The 20,375-nt window shown below is 51.8% G+C and overlaps 9 protein-coding genes across 9 annotated transcripts; 2 read left to right on the top strand and 7 right to left on the bottom strand.

Moving 5' to 3' along the window:
* Nucleotides 1-49: 49 nt before the first annotated feature.
* Nucleotides 50-2,545, bottom strand: BU25DRAFT_461368 (uncharacterized protein; the record flags this gene model as incomplete). The annotated part of the gene is made up of 6 exons (XM_033710436.1): nucleotides 50-204; nucleotides 252-518; nucleotides 1,389-1,476; nucleotides 1,527-1,882; nucleotides 2,028-2,173; nucleotides 2,226-2,545. The coding sequence occupies 6 exons, from the start codon at nucleotides 2,543-2,545 to the stop codon at nucleotides 50-52; spliced, it is 1,332 nt and encodes a 443-aa protein (XP_033558376.1).
* Nucleotides 2,546-3,336: 791 nt separating this feature from the next.
* BU25DRAFT_374526 (glycoside hydrolase family 3 protein) lies at nucleotides 3,337-5,889 on the bottom strand (the record flags this gene model as incomplete). Its single annotated transcript, XM_033704065.1, has 2 exons — nucleotides 5,246-5,889; nucleotides 3,337-5,191 (listed from the first exon to the last, which is right to left on the bottom strand). The coding sequence occupies exons 1-2, from the start codon at nucleotides 5,752-5,754 to the stop codon at nucleotides 3,337-3,339; spliced, it is 2,364 nt and encodes a 787-aa protein (XP_033558375.1). The 5' UTR covers nucleotides 5,755-5,889.
* A 683-nt stretch (nucleotides 5,890-6,572) lies between these two features.
* On the bottom strand, nucleotides 6,573-8,576 carry BU25DRAFT_413743 (uncharacterized protein). The gene is made up of 2 exons (XM_033707109.1): nucleotides 8,344-8,576; nucleotides 6,573-8,292 (listed from the first exon to the last, which is right to left on the bottom strand). The coding sequence occupies exons 1-2, from the start codon at nucleotides 8,429-8,431 to the stop codon at nucleotides 6,779-6,781; spliced, it is 1,602 nt and encodes a 533-aa protein (XP_033558374.1). The 5' UTR covers nucleotides 8,432-8,576; the 3' UTR covers nucleotides 6,573-6,778.
* Nucleotides 8,577-9,448: 872 nt separating this feature from the next.
* BU25DRAFT_433688 (phosphoglycerate mutase-like protein) lies at nucleotides 9,449-10,559 on the bottom strand (the record flags this gene model as incomplete). Its single annotated transcript, XM_033708797.1, has 2 exons — nucleotides 9,449-10,439; nucleotides 10,492-10,559. 2 exons carry the CDS (start codon nucleotides 10,557-10,559, stop codon nucleotides 9,449-9,451), a joined length of 1,059 nt encoding a protein of 352 aa, XP_033558373.1.
* A 1,243-nt stretch (nucleotides 10,560-11,802) lies between these two features.
* Nucleotides 11,803-14,295, top strand: BU25DRAFT_374521 (uncharacterized protein). The gene is made up of 2 exons (XM_033704064.1): nucleotides 11,803-12,474; nucleotides 12,532-14,295. The coding sequence occupies exons 1-2, from the start codon at nucleotides 11,812-11,814 to the stop codon at nucleotides 14,248-14,250; spliced, it is 2,382 nt and encodes a 793-aa protein (XP_033558372.1). The 5' UTR covers nucleotides 11,803-11,811; the 3' UTR covers nucleotides 14,251-14,295.
* A 517-nt stretch (nucleotides 14,296-14,812) lies between these two features.
* On the bottom strand, nucleotides 14,813-16,053 carry BU25DRAFT_450846 (TauD-domain-containing protein; the record flags this gene model as incomplete). Its single annotated transcript, XM_033709719.1, has 2 exons — nucleotides 15,273-16,053; nucleotides 14,813-15,219 (listed from the first exon to the last, which is right to left on the bottom strand). The coding sequence occupies exons 1-2, from the start codon at nucleotides 16,027-16,029 to the stop codon at nucleotides 14,813-14,815; spliced, it is 1,164 nt and encodes a 387-aa protein (XP_033558371.1). The 5' UTR covers nucleotides 16,030-16,053.
* A 1,229-nt stretch (nucleotides 16,054-17,282) lies between these two features.
* Nucleotides 17,283-19,094, top strand: BU25DRAFT_461362 (uncharacterized protein; the record flags this gene model as incomplete). Its single annotated transcript, XM_033710435.1, has 4 exons — nucleotides 17,283-17,321; nucleotides 17,375-17,563; nucleotides 17,628-17,977; nucleotides 18,545-19,094. 4 exons carry the CDS (start codon nucleotides 17,283-17,285, stop codon nucleotides 19,092-19,094), a joined length of 1,128 nt encoding a protein of 375 aa, XP_033558370.1.
* A 94-nt stretch (nucleotides 19,095-19,188) lies between these two features.
* BU25DRAFT_413740 (uncharacterized protein) lies at nucleotides 19,189-19,880 on the bottom strand. The gene is made up of 2 exons (XM_033707108.1): nucleotides 19,762-19,880; nucleotides 19,189-19,711 (listed from the first exon to the last, which is right to left on the bottom strand). Exon 2 carries the CDS (start codon nucleotides 19,478-19,480, stop codon nucleotides 19,241-19,243), a length of 240 nt encoding a protein of 79 aa, XP_033558369.1. The 5' UTR covers nucleotides 19,481-19,711; nucleotides 19,762-19,880; the 3' UTR covers nucleotides 19,189-19,240.
* On the bottom strand, nucleotides 19,189-20,109 carry BU25DRAFT_493781 (uncharacterized protein). Its single transcript, XM_033711733.1, has 3 exons — nucleotides 19,972-20,109; nucleotides 19,762-19,918; nucleotides 19,189-19,711 (listed from the first exon to the last, which is right to left on the bottom strand). Exons 1-3 carry the CDS (start codon nucleotides 20,041-20,043, stop codon nucleotides 19,614-19,616), a joined length of 327 nt encoding a protein of 108 aa, XP_033558368.1. The 5' UTR covers nucleotides 20,044-20,109; the 3' UTR covers nucleotides 19,189-19,613.
* Between the last annotated feature and the right edge of the window lie 266 nt (nucleotides 20,110-20,375).

Raw genomic sequence — 20,375 nt, 5'->3', positions numbered from 1 at the left:
TTGACTCCAGCCGTGGAGTCTTTGATGTACATAGTGTTAGATCACTGTCTTATGGTCGTTTGCTCTGCCCTTGAGTAGCCTGACGCTGATATTTGACGACGTATACATCGTCGTCTTTTATGTCGTGCACACGATCGAAATCGTAGTTCCTAGGAAACACTCTACTCTCCGTTAAGAATTTCTGATCAATCCAATCTCCCAAAGCTGGTATATGGTCAGCTAAATCGGCGTGGTGAATTCTGGTATCATACTGTGTAAATCAGTGCAAGGCACGACTTTGGGTGGCGGCTGCGCGCTAGTCTCTAGAGTGCGGCTCGATCCCATACTCGAGTCCTGTCGAACAGTGGTATTTCCGCTCTCAATATTCGCCATCGACGCAGAAGTAGGCATTGGCATGTAGTCTAAGTCGTTGTCGCGTTGATTTGTGGCAGGTGGCGAAACGCTACGGCTCGAGCCACCGAGTACTGGGCCGGCATCAGCCATGTTCTCGACCTCGTCCTCGTCGTTGCGGTTGTTGACTAGGCATGGTTAGTGACGATCTTGCCATAGCCAGTGTGGGTTGTTACCTATCTTAGACGCTGGTGGTGCTCTCGCTGATTCTTGTAGAGCATCGAGGCAGCGTGCTTCCGGGGTACCTTCGCCCCGAGGGAAGAGCAACAAGAGCCCCTTGTACGTCCCACGAAACACTGGGGATGTATTGATCAGTCAGATTCAGATCCTTGAAGACAACCCCTTCGCTGACAGCTTGCGACTTGAGATTGGGGCAGGTGCACGTATGGTCAAACAAAGTCAGCAAAGCGCAAGCGTGGGGTTGGTCGATAAACCATCAGTCAATTGCCTTTAGCTGCATGTAGCATGGTGCAGGACGATTCTGACCTGCTTTTCTTTGTTCTGGTGTGAATCAGCAGACTTCAGGTGCCAAGCAATTGACCTTCCCTGTCAGTCTGAGTGAGTGCACTTGATCAACCCGGATGTATGCGACAAGCGAACTTTAGCCATATCTCTCAAGTCGCCTTCTTGAGCCGCGGTTCACGATGTACTTCAGAAGCCATGAATTGCGTCATCATATTGTCCCACAACTTGGGGACGCGTGGTTGTAAGTGAATATCTCTGGATCGCCGGTGCCATCTGTGTCGTAGAATGAATGTTCGTAAGCGCCTTCCCAGTTGAGTAATTTGTCGTGAACTCTCCATTCATCCGCGAAGAGTCCAACATTGACGTCCAAGGACTTGCCATCAACGAAAGACAATTTCACATCTTTAGTCACAGGCGACGCTTGCAGGATATTCTTCAGTATCCAGTTCATGTGTGTTGCAAACTTCCTTGCTGAAACTTCCACGATGTGCGCGAACTTAATCGTTTCAAGAGTTCGTGTTGAGGTGTTTGACAAAGACCGAAGTTGCAGAGCATGCCCCATAGCTCCTGCAAGATTGACACTGGGTTCATATTGAGGCTCTGCTTAATGATTTGTTCATCCTGTACCAGAGAGTTAGTGTGTAGACGTTGGAGGTGGTGTGCAAACCTACGTCTTTGCCCTTCGCGCCGTAGTAGAAAGCATTTCGGTTCTGGGTTTGGTTGATAAGTAACAGATGCGCCCACGCCTTCTCGGCGATGTCCTCCTTCAAGGTATTGCGTTCTCTGCTGAGCAGAGCATCTCCGACTTGGCTCAGAGACTTGAGTATGAGTTGAGTATACTCGGTCAGTATGTCTGAATTGTCTGAGGTGTCTTCTCGTATTGCAGCAGCCCGGATGTCAGCGTCTCGCCTGCTCTCTTCGTTTGCTCCAGAGAGCGAAGTGCGGTCTCGTGTTGCGCTTCCAGTGAAGGAATTATAACCATACTGGTAGAACCGTGTACTGGACCACCTCTTGAAAAAAACAAGCCCTGTAGTTACAATTGTCTTTGGTAAATGGGATCCCGGATGAGATATCCCTTCGGCGTTTATACCATCTTCCTTGGGGGATTGACATCCAGAGTAACCTTGAGCCGAACTCGTCGACATGGGTTCGTTCCCCTTTCGTCTGTTTACCTAAAACGTTGCGTGTCTTCTCAGGAGCGCCAATGACGACACAGACATCCTCCCATAGACAGGCCTCTGCAGTCCTGCGTCGGCCACGAGTATCATTCATCATCTTGTTCAACTTCGCATCCGGGGTACCCGAGAGCTTCTCGCTGCTGGTAGGAATAGTCCCATTGAACCCCCGTGCTCTCTGTGAAGATCTTGTACCCAGAGTGGCGAAAGACGAGAGCAGACAGCTTCATGCCCTCACCGAAATGTCCCGTTTGTCCAGCATCCCTGGCTTTTGTTGTACCACCAGTGCGAAGGGTATGTTCCTGCAGACTAGCATTGAAGTTTGCCATCTTCAGCCCTCCTCCGATACTGAGGCCTTCTCGATCGTAAGCGAAGCGAATAAAGCCAAGCAGCTCTCTGGTGCCGGGCTCAAACGCCGGAATGAGGATGGGTCGCTCCTGCTCGGTGTAATCGGTGGTGAATTCAGACAGTATCAACTTGTGAGACCTCGTAATGCCATCTCTCCTGCATCGCATTGATTGTCTACCTAAAAGGAATTCGAAGCGAAACTAGATTGTCGTACCAGTTTTGATAAGTCTCTCAAAATGCCTCAGAGCCTCTCCACTGCAGCACATGATCGTTGGTATAGTTCATGTATTTGGTAGCAGCTTTGTCGATAATGGCGAGATAATCATATTCGAAGATGCTGGGAACGTAATCGTCCGCGTCCGATTCACTAAGGTCGCCGATATCCACGGTACGCCCTCCTGCGTAGCGCATCATGACTGTTTCTCTAGTCAGAACCAGAGGGCGAGAATAAAGATGCTGACAAGGCTGAGGCACAGCGTTTGCGTTGTAGCCAAGACGAACAAGCAAACAAGCTACGTGCAGGTAGACCTCGCATCAGAAACTCGATGTTACTGTGTGCAATGTGCATCAAAGGGACGATGTCGATTAGGCCAAGTGATGTGCGGAAGGATGGAAACAGGCAGTGAACCAGGGGTGGGGGATGACATGTCGCGTCGACCTGTCGCGTCAAAGGGACCTCAAGACCGTCGCGTTGTACAGCTTGAAGAATTGGTTGCATCCTATACACCTGCTAGGCCGAGGACACGAAAGGTTTCGTAGTAAATGATGCAGAACTTGACTTGACGCTCTGCAGTTGTGAATCTCGGGCTGATGCGTCCCCGCAGCGGCGCGGTTCTTGCATGTTTAGCGCGAGACTGTGAGCGCACGAACCATCGTTTTGCGGAACTCTTTGTTCCATCGGTTGGGTCTACGAATGAGGTTTTGACATGGGCTGCATCGAGGTCGGACAAAAGGTCCATCAAACCACCGTGACAGTACCGTTAGCCCTCAAATCCTTCGAACTAGCACCAACATGCACCACAAAATCTCCCTTCTCCACGACATACTTCATCGTCCTATTCCACAGGCCCCACTTCGAGACATCAAGATCAATACTGACATCGACCGTCTCGCCTGCGGGCACAAGCACCTTCTTGAATCCCTTGAGCTCAATATTCGGCACAACAATACTCGCAATAACATCCTGCACATAAACCTGCACGACCTCCTTACCATCCCACTCGCCCTCATTCGTGACACTAACTGTCGCAGTAATCTTGTCAGTCGCAGAAACCTCAGTCTTGGAGAGCGAGACATTGGAGTACGTGAAGTTGGAGTAGGACAGTCCGTAGCCGAATTCGTAGAGCGGTTGCGGGTTGTTGAGGACGTATTGGTGGCCGAATTGAAGCGTGCCGTTCGGCCAGACCTTGCCGGCTTCGGTGTAGCGCCCGGAGTTGAGGTAGTCGTAGTAGATGGGCAGGGTGCCGACGTCGTAGGGGAAGGAGACGGAGAGCTTGCCGGAGGGGTTCACGTCGCCGAATAGTACGTCAGCGAGACCGTGGCCGCCTTGTTCGCCGGGGTAGAATTGCTGGACGAGGGCAGCGGCGTTTTCGCTGATCCAGGGCTCGGTGATGGGCTTGCCGGAGGAGTAGACAACGATGGTGGGCTTGCCGGTGGAGATGATGGCTTGCACAAGGGGTCCCATGGCGCCGACGAGGTTGAGCGAGGCGACGTCGACGTGCTCGCCGGTTGTGGCGTTGACGCCTTGCCAGAGCTCGAATTGATCGCGAGACCAGGTGCCGACTAGGACTACGGCGACGTCTGCGGCTTCGGCTGCGGCGACAGCTTCGGGGAAACCGGATTCGTCGGAGGACCAGCGTTCACAGCCTTGTGCAAAGGTAACGGTACCGTTAGTCGCTTCTTGAATACCTTGTAGAGGATTGACGTTTGCAGGGTTCAATGCAGCCTCCTTCACGACGTAGTCACCGAAGTTGGTGAAATTGGCCATGGGCCCAATGACAGCGATGTTGGCAGACTTGGACAAGGGAAGGGTTTGATTCTTGTTTTCGAGAAGCACAATTGACTCGGCGTCCAGCTTGCGTGCAAATGCGACACTTTCCTTAGTGTGGATGACTGCCTTTGTCTCGTTCGCTGGCAGGGCATTATATGGATGCTCAAACAGACCCATGGCGAATTTTGCCCTAAGCTGGCGCGCAACTGCTCGGTCCACGGTATCAATGTCGAGCTTGCCAGCTTCGACGAGTTGAGGAATGATCTCGAAGTTGTACGAGCCGCCACCCATCTCGACGTCGTTGCCGTTGGGGAGAGTGTACAAGGTTACAGCCTCTTTGTCGATTGGCTTGTCTGCGGTCTTGCACTGGCAAAGCTTGAACGTGCAGCAGAGACGATCTGTGGCGCCGGCATCCGAGGTGATAAAATACTCGTAGCCCCACTCCTCGCGCAGAATGGTCTCTTGGAGGAGGTAGTCGGCAATGGAGGGGATGCCATCATATGAGTGGTAAGCTCCCATAATACTAAACGCACCACCATCAATGATGGAGCGCTTGAAAGAGGGCAACCACGTGGTTCGGAGCTCACGCTCGCCACCATGCACGGGTCCGGTGTTTATACCCTGTTCGGGCGCCGAGAATCCAGCGAAGTGCTTGACGGTGGCAGCAACCTTCTGGCTTTGAACACCCTTGACGTAATTGTAGCCGAACTCTCCAGCAAGGTAGTGGTCCTCTCCATATGTCTCTTCGACTCTGCCATAGCGGAGCTCACGCGCCAGATCAACAACTGGTGCAAAGATTTGGTTGATACCAAGGGCCTGGGATCTGCATTTAGAGTCAATATATGTGGTGACAGGCAGTTGAGTAGCATGCACCTACTCTTTACCGATGATCACAGCCATATCATGAATAGCCTCAGGATCCCATGAGCACGCGTGAGCGATCGGGCTGTTGAAGACAGTCGCATTGCCTACGAGCAATCCGTGGATACCCTCAGTCTGAACCAAAGCCGGGATACCAAGCGTCGTGTTGTGCAGAATGTAATCCTGCGCCCTCTTGACTCCGCCAGCGATCCATTGCTGCTCAACCGGGTACCCAACATAAAACTGGCCTCCACGCTTCTCGAAGTTCCAGGCAATACCGGTAGCGTTGAATGCGTTGGTAGTGGTGTTGATCCAGTTCGAAATATCACCTTGAATAAGCTGGGAAGTCTTCTCTTCGATGGTCATGCGCGAGAGCAGATCTGCAACTCGGTCATCAATTGACGCAGAGGGGTCCTTGTATGTGGCATTCGTTGCAGCCTGTCTGCGAACCAGGTCAAGGGCATTGGCGGAAGCGGATAGTAATGACCCAATGAGCAAGGCCGCCTCATGGGAGAAGTACTTCATCTTGAAGAAGTCGGCTGGTACGTCCTGGTAAGTCCGCGAAGGTACATCGACAGTACTCTTATAGCTTTTATACTATAACATCGCACGAAGAGATGATCTCAATTAACCGGACTGTGGTCCAAGATAGAGTGGCGGTTATTTCCCCGCAGCGTATGCAACTCATTTTGCCTTGATGGTACCGGGATTGTGGTCAGCAGGGTAGGGAAGTATGTCCTGGTACGAGCAGGAAGCGGCCTGCATCGCCGCGGCGAGGTTGTTACACCGAAACATCATGGTTTTCAAAGTAAGATTGTCATCCGAATGAAGCCTGTGTGGGGATGCGAGATCGACACGACAATGCCGCGAAAGGTAGTTGGATGGTTGTCGATGAAGAGTGAGGTCTGATTGACGGAAGAAATGGTGGCTGCGCTAGGGCGCGCTAGCCGGTACAAGACCTCCCGCCCGCCCTCAAGCCTCGCCAACGTCTCTCCGCATGTTCTTGACGGGGAAAATTTGCAGCTGAGTGGCCGCTAGATCTGAATACGTATGAGGAGATCAAAGCCCTGCGGGAACTAGGGATTGAGTCCGGAGTAGCCTGGTCCGTAGGCTCAGTGAAGTAAGGCGACCGCTCCGTAGAAGTCGATCCGCATGAGGTAACTTTGGTGCGTTATTCGGTCGGTGGTGTGGGTTGTTGCTTTCATGTGGACTGATCGTGCCATCAAACAACGGTTGAACCTTCATGTGGATTACCAAATCTTTGCTTGAATCTTAGTCTTGTTCGTATGTGAGGTAGACCAGTCGAAGATATGAATGTTCATCAACAACGATGATTCTGCGGACTTATGTATGTATTGTTTCAGATATCATCTATGTGCCTGCAGTAGTCTACACCAGGTCTCTAGCCCAAGGCTCTCCCCATCCTAGATATCCGACCCCTGACAAAATATCGCCACCACACTATATCGTTGAAACATTAAAGTAGCATCGTAAGATCATAAACATACAAGAATCGTGAACATAGCTCATGGCAGCCTCTCAACATCTCTCAAAAGAAGAAGATCGCAGGAAGCAAAAACGAAACCCACCACACTCTCTCCTTGCCACTCGCGCCCATTGCACTTGCAGTTCCTGTCTGAACAGGCGGTGCGGGTGGAGGACCGGTTGTTGTTTCTGCAGGCACAGATGAGCTTGGGGTTGCGCTCGTGGACAGTGTGTAGCGGACAGAGGACCCTGCGGCTGAAGGCCGTGTAGTCTGCGAGGTAGTTTCTGGTGAGGAAGATGCAGGGCTGACCGTTGATGAGCCGGCGAATGAAGAGTCTACGGTGCTGGAAGACGGAGTTGGGGTTACTCCCTGGAGGCTCGTTCCCACCAAGGTCGATACGGCACTAGACGAGTTCTCGCCGGATGTCGTTAATGAGACAGCGCTAGACGTTGGCAGCGATGTACTCGCCAGCGAAGATGACTGCTCAACAATGGTGCTCGAAGACGGTATGACTACAATGCCCGTTGGAGATACCGACGAAGAAACGGAGGACAGGAGTGAGCTCTCTAAAGAGAACGTTGGCAAAGGTCGAGATGAGGCAGGGGAGGTGACGGTTCTGGCCTGGGATGATGATGGAATGGGCACTGTGCTGATGCCCGAGGTTGCGCTTGCCGATGCTGAACTAGGTACGATGGTGGACGAGACGACTGGTGCCGAGCTAGAAGTGTTACCAGACTGCGAACTCGCTGAGGAGACGACAGGAACAAGGCTCGAGGTCTGAGATGGAGGAACCGGGATGATAGCCGTTACTGAAGACGAAGCAACCGGACTTGAGGCAATGCTCGGTCCGGTAATGGAGGGTGTAGGGACTGCAGGGCTCAAAGGCGAAATGACCGGAACGGAGCTGGAGTATTGAGGTGGAGGCACAGGAATGATGGCAGTTGTCGAAGACAGTGGGATGGAGCTGGCAGGGCTACTGGCTCCAGGAGCAGACAGGATATTAGTTGGGTAGGCCGAGGAGCTTGGAACTACTGGTGATGATAGAATTGTAGCCTGGGAGGATGACGGTACGGAGCTAGTAGCGTTTGGGGCTGGCGAAGTAGTGCCTTGAGGAACAGAGTTGGGAGGTAGAGGAACGACTACGTTGTACGACGGGCCCAGCCATGTGGAAGGTACAGGGCTAGTGGGGACGTAAGGTATGGCCACGGTATACGAAGGCGGCAGCCAGGTAGAAGCGATTGAGTCGATGCCTACGGAAGTAGGATAAGCCGGCACCGTCGCATAGACAGATGACCGTGATGGCTTATGGACCGCTGACAAAGGTGGTGCCAGGAAGCTTGCAGGTTCGTAGCCGCTAGAATCTGGTACCGGCGGGTAGAGAGTCGCAGTCCCCGTTTCACATGGCTCAGAGGAAGGTGGAGGCGGAGGTGGTGTGCTTGATGTGGTCTCGCAAGGCTCCTCCTCGGATGGTAGTAATGTCGGCACCGGGATGGCAGTCGGCACGGTGTATGGAGTCTCGACAAGTGACGAAGAGTATGACCCTTGCCACCGGTATGGGTGTGGGACTTCTGGTACAGCTGCTGAAGGTCAGTCGCTGATGCTTCATCGCACATCATGATTATCCTTACTGTTGGTGTAGTTGGCCTTTGAAGGGACATGAGCCACCACGCCCGTTGATAAAGCTGTCAACGCCCAGATGGAGGTTGTGCGTGCCATCGTGCCTCTGACAATGTATTCAAGATGCTGCGCTCTGATTGGCCAGTGGCAGGTCGATGTATCTTGACCTTCGAACCGACCGAAAAGATTAGAGATTAGAGGTACAGTACTTTGGAATGAACACGAGAAAAAAGGTACACTTCAGTCATCGAACAAGTTCAGATATAGCAAACAAAATGCGTTGGCAAGTCACTGAAAATATGGGGCTGATTGAGGTTGGTAGATCCCAGCCACCTCAGGCGCACCAAATCATGTTTGTCGCACGGAAGCGACAGCGTGTAGGGCTCACCGCATGGTTGATGCATACTGACGTCGCACGGATTGAACGGCACAAATTGTGAAGGGCTTTCGATGCGTGGTAGACATGTTTCGACGTGGTTGACATGTGGTGATGCGAGACATGGAGGTGGAATGCACGGGCCTTCCTGCCTTTTGAGAAAGAACAAGGCTCATCGTGTCACAGCCATAACCAACATCTTGTACCTGCATAATGGCTACGTACTAGCCTCTGATTGTAACAGTCGCTGCATCAGGTTCGATGCAGCAGCTATTGGAGATATTGCATCAGCAGCTCACACTACCAATAGCGGACAAAGATCAGAATAGCTGCTTCAACGGGGTGTGGGGCGGGGCGATGCCACGGTTGATACGATGTTCATGGCGGTCTTTCATTTGAAATTGCTTAATGGTAACTAGGTTTGCGGCTTGCTGGCGCGCAGAGCTTCTGAGCCGCTCCCAGAGTAATCACGCCTGAAGCGCTTCGCTTGTGTAGCCATCAAAGATCTACAACACTTGTCAGGAACAGTCTCAAGCCAAGATGTAGACAGAAGTGTGGGTATGGATGCAATTTCAGACAGCAGTTGGATCAATGTTGAGTCCACATTTGGGTTCAGAACAGATCTGTGAATATTGATTTTTCATCATTGCATGGGGTTGGAAGGATGAACGAAACAATGCTGACTTACCGATACATTGCGAGCGTGTGAAGAGTGTCACGACCTCGAACGTTCGCAGGCTTCAATCGACCTTGAGGCGCTTGAAGAAGCTTTCGATGCCCTTCTGTGACGCGTCGTGGCGGGAGCTACCCACACCACCGCCAGTACGCTTGAGACCCTTCAGATGGTCTTTGCCGTTGATCGTCAAGATCGTGGTATTCCAGCAACGGGCGATACAAGGCCCTGAGGAACACGATATCGTAGGTGTCAGAGGTGCGGCTGCAGCCGGCGTTGCGTTGTCAACTTTGGCACCATCATTGGTGGGAGCTATCGAGGCTTCGACCTTGCCAGTCGCTTCCTGTGTAGCAGCCTGAGGGATTTCGACTGCGCCAATAGTGTCGTCCGGTGTAGCCTTGACGGGTTGCGAGACGTCTGGCTTTGACGTTGCAGATGGCGCTGCATCTGCGACAGGAAAAGATTTCTCTGCCTCAGTTCGCGTCATATGCAGCTCCAGGTATCCTGTGTTCGACCAGCCTCCCAAGTGTTCCAACGATGGGCGGGCAGTTGACTGCAGTTCTGAGGACAAGGAGACGCCTCTTGCTGGAAGTCGCCGAAGAAAGCGCTTCCAGAGTGTAGAGAGGAAAATGCCGTGCGAGACGATAGCGACCACAGGATCGCAGCCATCCATCGAGTTATTGAGTAACGGCAATAGATGCTCGTCGAAGAAGGTATCGGCGCGTCGCCCCATAGCCTCTTTCGTCTCGACAGCCACGAAGCCTGGCTTATTCTGCAACTCTGCTTGTATGTCTGTCCACTTCTTGCCCTCGAGGTCGCCAAAATCTTGCTCCATGAGGATACGCAGCTGTATGACCTCAGGTACATCTCGCGCAGCCTCGGTGTCGTCTTTTGGGGGCATTTGACCCTTCCTGATCAGACCAGCGGTCTTCGCTGCGCGTTGAAGATGGGACGAGAACAGGTGTGTGAACTTCAGGCCGAGAGCCTTGAGATGCTGGCCAAGACGCATCGCCTGCTGGTAGCCATGGTTTGTGAGTGCTGAGTCTCTGCTGCCGGCACTGCTCACTGGTTAGTACTCATTCTGATGGGCTTGAGTGACAAACGACGTACTAGAGTCGGGCGACATTGTCAACCGTCTCTCCATGCCGAATCAGAAACAACCTCATCGATCGCGCCATGACACCCGCAGCGGGCGTGTGGAAGCAACAACGAGCTTCATGACGGCGCGGTGGTGCTACGGGAGAGGTACAAAAAAGCAGATGATTCGTACATTTTATAGGCTGGCCTGTGCTAGCGTGGGTGATGACTAAGGTTGACAACTCCAACGGGCTTGCGGACGATGTTCCTCCCTCCAGCAACTCTTTCGATGACTACAAGTACCTTTCACATAGGGCCCTGGAATTGCCCAATTACTCCAGGGACTACAACGCCCTCCAATCATGGCCCTTCACAGTCCGTGGGCGGTCACCACACCTCGAGCAGTCTCCAGCTTCTTCTTTGTCGACCTCGTCACAAAAGCTGTCCTTTTCAAATCATGTGCAATGGAAAGCGATGTGAGCTATTCACGTTTTATAGCAGACTTGTACTTTGATTCGGGGTTACGCATACTCACGCCGTGACTCGGCATATGAAGCGCGACAACAGAAGTCACTATGGCGAACCACTCAATCTGCCCACGCCTTACTAAAAACCCTAGTTCATAGTTGACACCGTTGTCAGAAACAAACTTTTGAGATTACCTTTTCAAGACCAATTTGAAATTCTAGCTTCAGTCGCTCGATCAGAATCCAATGTCGCTGTTTTGCTTCTAGTAGAAATGTCGATCTTCCCAAGATGACATCGGTTCAACCCTCATATTGCGATTCTTTACCGCCATCTTTCCTCCTATAATCTGCTGCTCCATTCTCTTCTCTCTCTCTGTTGTTTTACCGCCATACCACTTTACAACTTGTGGTCCACTTGTACCTTGTCCACCCTTTTTTTCCTTCCCATCGATAACTCAGGGCTGGATTTAGTGAATAGCTAACTCACACAAATTTTACAGGCAGTTGCTCCCATCGGTCCTTGCTGCTCTCGGATTCTGTCACAGTCTCGCTCTGTCTGGCGAAAATTCAAAAGCTTTTTCGCAAGGCCCCAACCCTGCGCACATTCCAGGATCTCTCACCTGACCGCCGAACATCCTTATGTCCTCCACCTTGGCCACACTCACTTGTCTACCAGACACCCCATGGCAACAAGCCTTCAGTTGCTGGATGATTCTTGCTTTGGCGCTAATTAAAACACATAGCCTATGATTGTATCCTACATTACCATCTCTCAACTTCGCTTCTAGAGTTGCCGACCTGACTTTCACCAATTACGACTTCAGTCATTCTTCGGCTATTGCAGCTAAATACCCCGTAACCACAACTACGCGACTTCGTTACAGCTATGGCGCATGATGAGAACTTGCCAGACAAGCCGGAAGTCACATTCGACTTCAATCTTCCCCACGGCATCGATGTTGAGGAAAATACCCTTCCTTCAAAGGATCTTACAAAACAACCAACCATAACACAGGATCCCGACGATGGCGACGACGCTCCGATACAAGACCTCTTCTTTACTTCTGACCCTGGGATGAGCGGCCACGAGGATACTGAGCAAGATTTGAACTACCGCCAGTTCTCTCTTGATTTCTCTGACTACGAAGGCAGTGAAAGAGGATTTGAGCGCTCCTGGCCCAGCCACCAAGCGAAGAAGCAGGCAGCGAAAGCAGCGAGGGGCAAGAAGTCACCCAGACGCTCGGATGCTGAAGGAGACGATTCCGACTCAGGCACACGAGCGAAGAAGCCACGTCCGTTCTTGTTTGGTGGCCCTGAAGAAGACATGGAGAACGAAGAGCAAGTCGACAACCTCTTTGCGCCTGCGACCCCAGGACGCGGTATCGGCAATCGCATGTCGAGCTTGAACCTGGACCAGCAGCAGAACGGTGATGAGGATATGGAAAGGCCAATAAACACAGGCTTCGGTTTTGCTTGTTCCGACATAGGGAGCGTCCACGACTCGTCCGTTCCTTCTGACGATGAGTTTGTCAAACCTCCAAATACTGTGGTAAGCCGACTCGACCCTACCTGCGTATACATAGCAGGGTCTGACATCCTGCCGCAGGCACACTACGAGTTACGCCAGAACATCAACCACAAGAAAGCCCTCACACACGTTGACACCGACAAGTCCGGCAACTGGGACCCCGAGCAGGAAGCGAAGGAGAAGGCGGCCAAGCTGGTCCGCGCCAAAGCAACCAAGAGGGAGAAGAAGAAGAAGAAGAAGAAGAAGAAGGACAAGAGCGACACATTCAGAGATTACACTATGAAGTGCATCGTCAAGCTCCCCTTTGATGCGTTCGGTAACGTACGCAACATAACCAACGACCAGCAGAACTGGCCAGAGGATTGGTCAGATATCGACTCTGAGCAAGAGCGCGAGCTCGAAGAGCATCGGGAAGCCTACCGCCACAACACGCCTGACCGGGGGCTGCAGCTACCTCTGGAGGACCCTGCTGGCGAAGTAGATGATCTCACCGGACATCCCGCAGCACGAGGCTGCAAGCAGTGCCGCAAACTTGAGCAAGCTTGCTCGATCGTCAAAGGCGGCAAGTACCCCTGCGAGGAGTGTGTTGAAGATGGCGGCGAATGCCAGCCTATCCGGGAGCCCATAGCCAAGGGCCGCTGCAAGCAATGTGATCAGGCCCAGGAAGAGGTCTGCTCCTTCGAAGATGACCCTACGCAGCCAATCTGTGACCATTGCGCTGACAACGACCACATCTGCGAAGCCCTGCCTCCCGATGGCTATAAGGCCCCACGTGTCGATCTGGAGGAGATCGCTTACGGTCCAGATCGACCCTACGCCGCATGCACAGCATGCCGCATTTTCAAAAAGCGATGCAGTCTCAAAGACAAAGAAGATCAGCCGCCCTGCAAGAACTGCAAGAAGAACAACCTCGGCTGCACGTTCTATCACCTGCCCAAACAAGACAGCGAGAAGCAAACAGCAGAGAAGAAAACTCTGATTGAGAAGATTGCGCCGGAAGTCGCGAAGTTCAACTCCGAATCCTTCACCGCAGAGGATCTCGCAGGCATGGATCGACGAAACAACGAAGTCCTGGAGCGTGAGCCAACGCCTGAACTGGAGATGGAAGATGCTGAAGGCAACAAAGGCATGCTCACCAAGATCACCACCTCCTTTGCGCACCCCATCAGATTTGGTGTTGAGAGATCAACTCTATCGGACTGCAACTTCTGCGAGCTCCCCATCTTTGGTATGGTAGGTCACTTCGAGAGGGAAGTTCACGTCATTCGCTGGCACTCCGGTCTCGGATACGCAGAGGTCGGCGGCGGTCATTGCCAGAACACCGGCGAGACGACAATGTGCACTGAATGCACAAACCAGAGGCTGCAGATCTTGATATGTCCCGGACACGAATTCGAACGCATTCCCGACGCCACTTCCGACTACAATGCTCTGACCGAAGAGCTGGCCGAAGCCGAGACTGGAGGAGCTGATATGCAGTATCAGTTGTCAAGATGGTGCTCGATGTGCTTCTCGCCCGCTACATTTGGTTGCAGTACTGTACAGCCAGATCTGTGCGGAGATGAAGAGAAGGAGATTGCAGGCTGCCACCTGAGGCTCTGTACTGCCTGTGAGAAGGCATTGCGAATCGACTATGGAGGCAACTTTGATCATATGGCGGCTGTGCTTGAAAGTCAGCCGAAAATCAGTGAGGCTGATGAAACCCTAGGAACAAAAATAAAGGGCAGGCCTCGAGCGGACGTCGGGCTTCTGATGGAAAATGGCTTACTCATGCGAAAGGTTCAGGCTGAAGGTTGACGACGACATAGTCGCTCATTGCAAGATATACGTGGACTCAATTCTGAAAGCATGGTAATGAGTATGAAGCTTCGTGGGCTCTGGGTTTCGTCAAGGGTCCATAGCAATTCTGCTCAACTTGGGGATTCTATGATGTCGCGGCCCCGCAGCGATACAAAAAGGCCGACCTTTCTGACTCTCAGGTCCTAAAGGTTATATACACCGCAACATATGAGAAGGAATAGGATCTTAATTCATTCGACGCTGGCGTTCGGTGGAGTCAAGGATCAACGGTATTTTAATCAAATTAACAAGCAGCACTCAGTCCGAGATTCGATTGCATGGTTATAAGAAGTCAGCTTCTACGCACTTAAGATACTACCAGTGCAGCCTACCACTTGCGCAGATCTGAGAGAGCGCAACTGTATTTCCTACACCTTCCACCAGTGCTACCTTCTTATTCTGCTTACAATCAAGAGTTCGATGTCCCCAGCATTACCAGCGCCATCATCACAGCAACAACACAAGCACTCTTGCATTAAGTTTGGTGCATTGACATTTATTTCATTACTAGCATCAATGCTTAGTACTCGAAGCCAACAGCACCGCTGTTGCGCTCCTCGAATGGCGTCTCATACGGTGCCTCGGCCTGCGGCGTGATTCTCGCCAAATGCCTGCGCGCACCATCGTCCCAATCCACTAACGCTGAGTGCGCTGTGACTCGGTTGTCCCATACCACGACGGTACCAGGCGCCCACTTGACGCGAGCCTGGAAGTCTTGACCCTTGGCGATGTGGTCGTAAAGGAAGTTCAACAGGAAGTCGCTCTCCTCCTTCTTGAAGCCGACAATGCGACGACTGAACTGAGGGTTCACGAAAAGCGCCTTCTCACCGGTGGCGGGATGTGTGCGGACAAGAGGGTGGATGGATGTAACAGGCTCACGACGAACGACGCCCCCTCGGTTCCTGCTGTTGTCGGCTTGCTCGACAGCTGCAGCACGATCAGCAAATATCCAAACAATATCAATCAACATCATGGCTTACCTGAGTGGACGACCTTGAGTCCATGTAGACGCTTCTTGAACTCATCCGAAAGTCTGTTATACGCTGCTGCCTGGTTCGCGAAGAGAGTGTCACCTCCCGCAGCCGGACCGTCCAACAAATACAGAAATGTGGTGCCAGGTGGCTGCTTCTCGTAGGTGATATCCGAGTGCCACGTGACCGAGTTCGTTCGCTCCTCGAAGAAGTCGCGGGCAGTTGTATCATCAGCTCCTCGGTGAACGAGATGGACCTCAGGGTAGCCTTCTGGCGCTCCAGATGTGGGGTGGATGTGGTGTCGACCGAAGTAACCGCCAACGTTCAGTGCGTCCTTGATAGGCACATCCGCAAAGTCTTGGTCGCGGAAAGCTACGACCTTCTTCTGGGCGACAAACAGCGCCAACTCGTCCTTGCCAGCATCAGTCAGCTTGCTGAGCTGCACGCCAGTCACCTCAGCACCAATGTTAGCAGTCAGATCTGCAACTTTGGCGTCCTTCAAGAGGTTGGGAAACGATGCATCGGCATCTTTGCCATGCTCGTAGTGCTCAAAAGGCTCAAGAGGAGGGTACTTCTTCTCGAAGTCCCACACGGGGAGGTAGTTGGGATACCTTGCGGGTGCATGTTCGCCGGTCCCCCTCAGTTCAAGATCTTTCCTGTACACTTTGGGTCCGCTAAATGCAGCTTCCTTGTATTGGCCGGCTTGTGACTTGAAGTTGACGGGCGACTGCTCGTGGACAACTGTATCGACGAGTGCGGGAGCCATTGTGATGAACTTGGATAATGGATGGGAATATCGAAGTTCGATTTAAAGATTAGTAGACATCTTTTAGTTGGGTTAAGGCGGCTCTTATACATTAAAAGGCGCGCCCCTTTAGCCCGACTTTCGGACGTCAATCGCATGGCGCGGGTACAGCAACGGGAATACCATCATATTGCGCGACCCCGCTTCGCTTTCTTGGTGGCAATACGCTCAGCCAACGTGAGACAGTAGTGAAAGAACAACCCCTCCATGAACACCGCAAGACACCGGTCCCCGTAGTATTGCCGACCTAATCAGATTGAATGTTGATGGCATCAATCTGCACGAAATCACTCCATGCATTCTTATCCCAGCTCACGCGCCCGAAACCGGATGGTCCACTTGGCTTTACGCGACATCTACGCGCTCTCTTCCGCAATGATCAATGTACGAGCACATTTGCTTCAGAATAACTCCCGCGCCGAAGGAATGGTGCCATCGTAAACTCAAAGTTCGTGGTTGATGTCGCTACCTACCCGGCCAATCACGCAATGCCCATCAAACAACAACGCGACGAATCATCCAAGACGCGTTCTTGGCTATCCAACGTGACATCATACTCAAGCGTTGCGTGGTTTCATTAAAATTACGTCGCTTCATCCTTAACGACATAGGGCCCTTATCGAGCGCAAATCATACGGCTTGAAGCTGTGGCGAGGCGGGTGGCTCGCATCGAAGACCGCAATCCTGCAACTCTTTCTGGCCATAATCAGCCGACATCACTCGAAAATCAAGGCTGGCACCAGGAATTGATGTGCAAAACGTCGGCTATCGGGACAGAGTCGTCCCATTGATCCCCGAGGAGCGCTGTTACCAGCACGAGCCGTGGGATCGCGCCCGCCTACGGATCGTCCACATCAGGGTCACAGCACTAGAGATGTAACGTGTTGATGTTCGATTGCCATTTCGACTATGTACCTCTGCCAGGATGAAGAAAAATCTTTATCGCTGTCGTCGCAATGGGGCGTTCGGATCCCATTTGTGGCGGCGCAGCTGCTGTAGTACACTGATAGCTACGGTAAACGATAACGTAGGACTGTCGGGTCGATGGAATACTGCGCTGAGTTGCTATCTAGTTAGGAGAAGACGATATATACTGGCCCTGGAACGTGCTAGCCCAGAGCAGTCTAAGCAAGGGTAATCGGGTCTCGTACAGACCAGCTGATACCGCAACACCATTTATACCTTAGTCAATTCCTCGCCCAGAACTTCCCAAGATGTTCCAAGAAACCTTGAGGATCGGCACACCAAGGTCAGTAACGTGACTACGGCGCTCAACAACGCCACAGGGCTTCCGGTCGTTTGAAAGCTGGAGATTGGTGCTCCTACGAGTGTGAGCTCCAGTCAGACCAGTCGTGAGCAGGCCGGTGCTGGCAAGCGAGGGACTACCTGGGCTACCCCTGGACTGAAGTCGGATCATTACCGTCCCGTCGACACGTTTGAAGGACTTGAGAAATATGATCCCGACTTCGAAGGGAAACCTGAGGAGGAGAGGAAGGTAATCAGGAAGATATGGATTTCACTACGATGTATCTAGGAGCAATATTACTAAGACTGACAAGCGGATGTGCACATTCGTGTGCCTCATATTCTTCGCGTTCCAGCTAGACAGAGGCAACATCAGCCAGGCACTCTCGGACAATATCCTAGACGGCCTTGGAATGAACACTAATGAGTACAACTACGACCAGGTTATCTTCTTCATTTGCTTCCTATACGCTGAGCTTCCTTCGCAACTCATCAGCAAGAAGATTGGACCTGACAAGTGGATCCCAATCCAGATGGTTTCAAGGAGCCTTGTCGCCAGTATGCAGGCTTTCCTCAGTGGTAAGAGCTCCTTCTACAAATACCGTGCTCCCCTCGGACTCATTGAAGGCGGCTTCATCCCAGACAACATTCTTTACCTTAGTTAGTCCTACACTGGTTTCGAACTGCCAGCTCGACTTAGTTGGTTCTGGGTTTCCTATCACTCGACACAGATCATCTTTGCTTTCCTCGCGGAAGGATAAAGATGGTGAATCCACTTGTGTCAAGCACCTGATGACAGTTGACTGACCAGCTCCAGCTCTTCGCTCTTGAAAGCATGCTAACTGGGCTTATTGGGATTGCTGCGTGGCTCTACTTTCCACCATCTCCACCACAGTCAGCGACTAACAGTAAGATAAAACTGTTTAGGGGTGAAAAAGGCTAGTTTGATGAGCGGGAAGAGAAGATCATGGTCAACCGCATTCTACGAGTCGACACTTCGAAGAGAGATATGCACAACTGCCAAGGTCTTTCCTTCTCTATGCTCTGGATGTGTCTCAAGGACTATCATATGTGGCCGATCCACCTGATTGGTCTCTCCTGAAATATTCCGTTCAACCCGGTCTCATCGTATCTTACCCTTCAACTGCGATCACTGGGATTCGGAACCATCGACACCAATTTGCTCATGGTACGTACTGCAATTTTTGATGATTTACTCACATACTGACAGCGAGCAGATCTCAGCCTACGTTCTATTCATCATCCAACTCTTGTTCTGGACCTGGGTATCTGAGAGGGTCAATGACCGCTTCCTCGTCAGCCTCGTCTCCCAAATCTGCGCCCTCCCTCTTCTCATTGCCCTGGAACGCATATCTCCCAACACTTCCCCATGGTCTCGCTGGATCCTGGCTATCATGCTCGTTTGCCATCCTTACGTGCAAGCCATCACTTCGCGCAATTCAAGCACAGTCCGGGCACGCACCGTTGCTTCTGCCCTGTACTACATGACAGTGCAGGCGTCAAGTATCTTCTCGCAGAATATCTATCGCGAAGATGATAAGCCGCTGTATCGCTGGGGTAATAAGGTGCTGATTGCGGTTTGCGCGTACAACTTTGCGCTGTTAATTGGTGCAAAGGTCTTCTATGTGACGATCAACAAGAGAAGAGAGGCGGTGTGGAGTTCTATGTCGAGGGAGGATAAAAATACGTATTTGGATACCACGAAAGACGAGCAACAAGCGCCTAGACTCCAGGTTTGCGCATTAAGCTGTCTAGCTTAGCAGATCTTAGACGTGGCTCTTCATATAATCACGAAGAGCACACAAGTAGCAAAACCCCTTCGACTCCTCTTTTTGAGAACAGTCCTTTAACCTACACACCTGAACTAGCAATGTTACACTCCAACTCCATCCTCTCCACATCCGAATCACCAAGGCAACTCCTCCCCACTCCTATGAAAGAACTTCCCCGTACTCTCAATCCTCTTGACCATCAGTACCCTCCAAAGATCACTCGCCGCAACATCCGGCTCAACCGCGCCCTTAACATCCTCGTTGCCACCATCCTTCCACTTCTGATCTAGATTGCTCTCCACAATCCCCGGATGCAACAAAATCACGGCGACGTTCTTGTCTTTCAAGTCAATAGCGAGGTTCGCAAAGAGCATGTTCACGGCTGGTTTGGAGCTGCGGTGGAGTACATCCCGCCCGTGCTGTTGTCGGCTATGGAACCGACACAAGAGGACATCACTGTGATGCGCGGGTTTTGGGCGCGCTGGATGTTGGAGAGGAGGGCTTACATTAAAAGCAGCGGGCCGAAAGTGTTGACTGCGAAGGTTTTTGAAAGTTGGTTAGGGTTACTTTGGTGTGGGTGTCGGAGTCGTGCGGGTACATGATGCCTTGAAAACCTCAGTTGTTTGTCTTGGACTCATAGTTCAGAGATGTATACCGACGATGTTCAAGAGTAAATCGATTGGTCGATCGCTGACTTTTCCTTTGAAGGCATCGATATCTTCTCGTGATGAGATGTCTAATTTTGAGGTCCCACAGCCGAGTTCGGTGATGGGCGTGCCAATGTCGATGTCTGCGGCTATGACTTTGTAGCCCTTTACGTAGTCAAAATATTGGTATGAAATTTAAACATCTGGAAGCCATGTACCTCCTTCACTAGGATCCTCGCGAGCACATTGCCAATGCCGGAGTTGGCGCCTGTCACTACTGCTGTTGGCATCTTGAAGACTGTCTCTATGATATGTGCGATGAGCCTCTATTGTGAAAAGGTGAAAAGATATTGGAAGAACACAGATGTTCAGATATTCAGTCGGAACACCAACTTAGCTGGGTGAAGCTATTCGGAGTCTCAGATGAGACGCTGATGACATCACCTGCGTCATACGGTCGCACAGGTCACTCAACTCGTCAACGTTGGTAAGCGCGTCAAAAAATGTTTATTATACAGACAGACATACAAAACTCCAAGAGACAAACACAAATTCAAGATAGTCGTGTTGAAGGACCGCAAACAAGAGTGGGGCGTGCCTTGCCCGATCGAGCCTGGGCGCA

The sequence above is a fragment of the Macroventuria anomochaeta genome (genome assembly GCF_010093625.1).
Source record: "Macroventuria anomochaeta strain CBS 525.71 unplaced genomic scaffold BU25scaffold_32, whole genome shotgun sequence".
NCBI classification, from domain to species: Eukaryota; Fungi; Ascomycota; class Dothideomycetes; order Pleosporales; family Didymellaceae; genus Macroventuria; species Macroventuria anomochaeta.
This window is presented reverse-complemented; position numbering and strand designations above follow the sequence as displayed.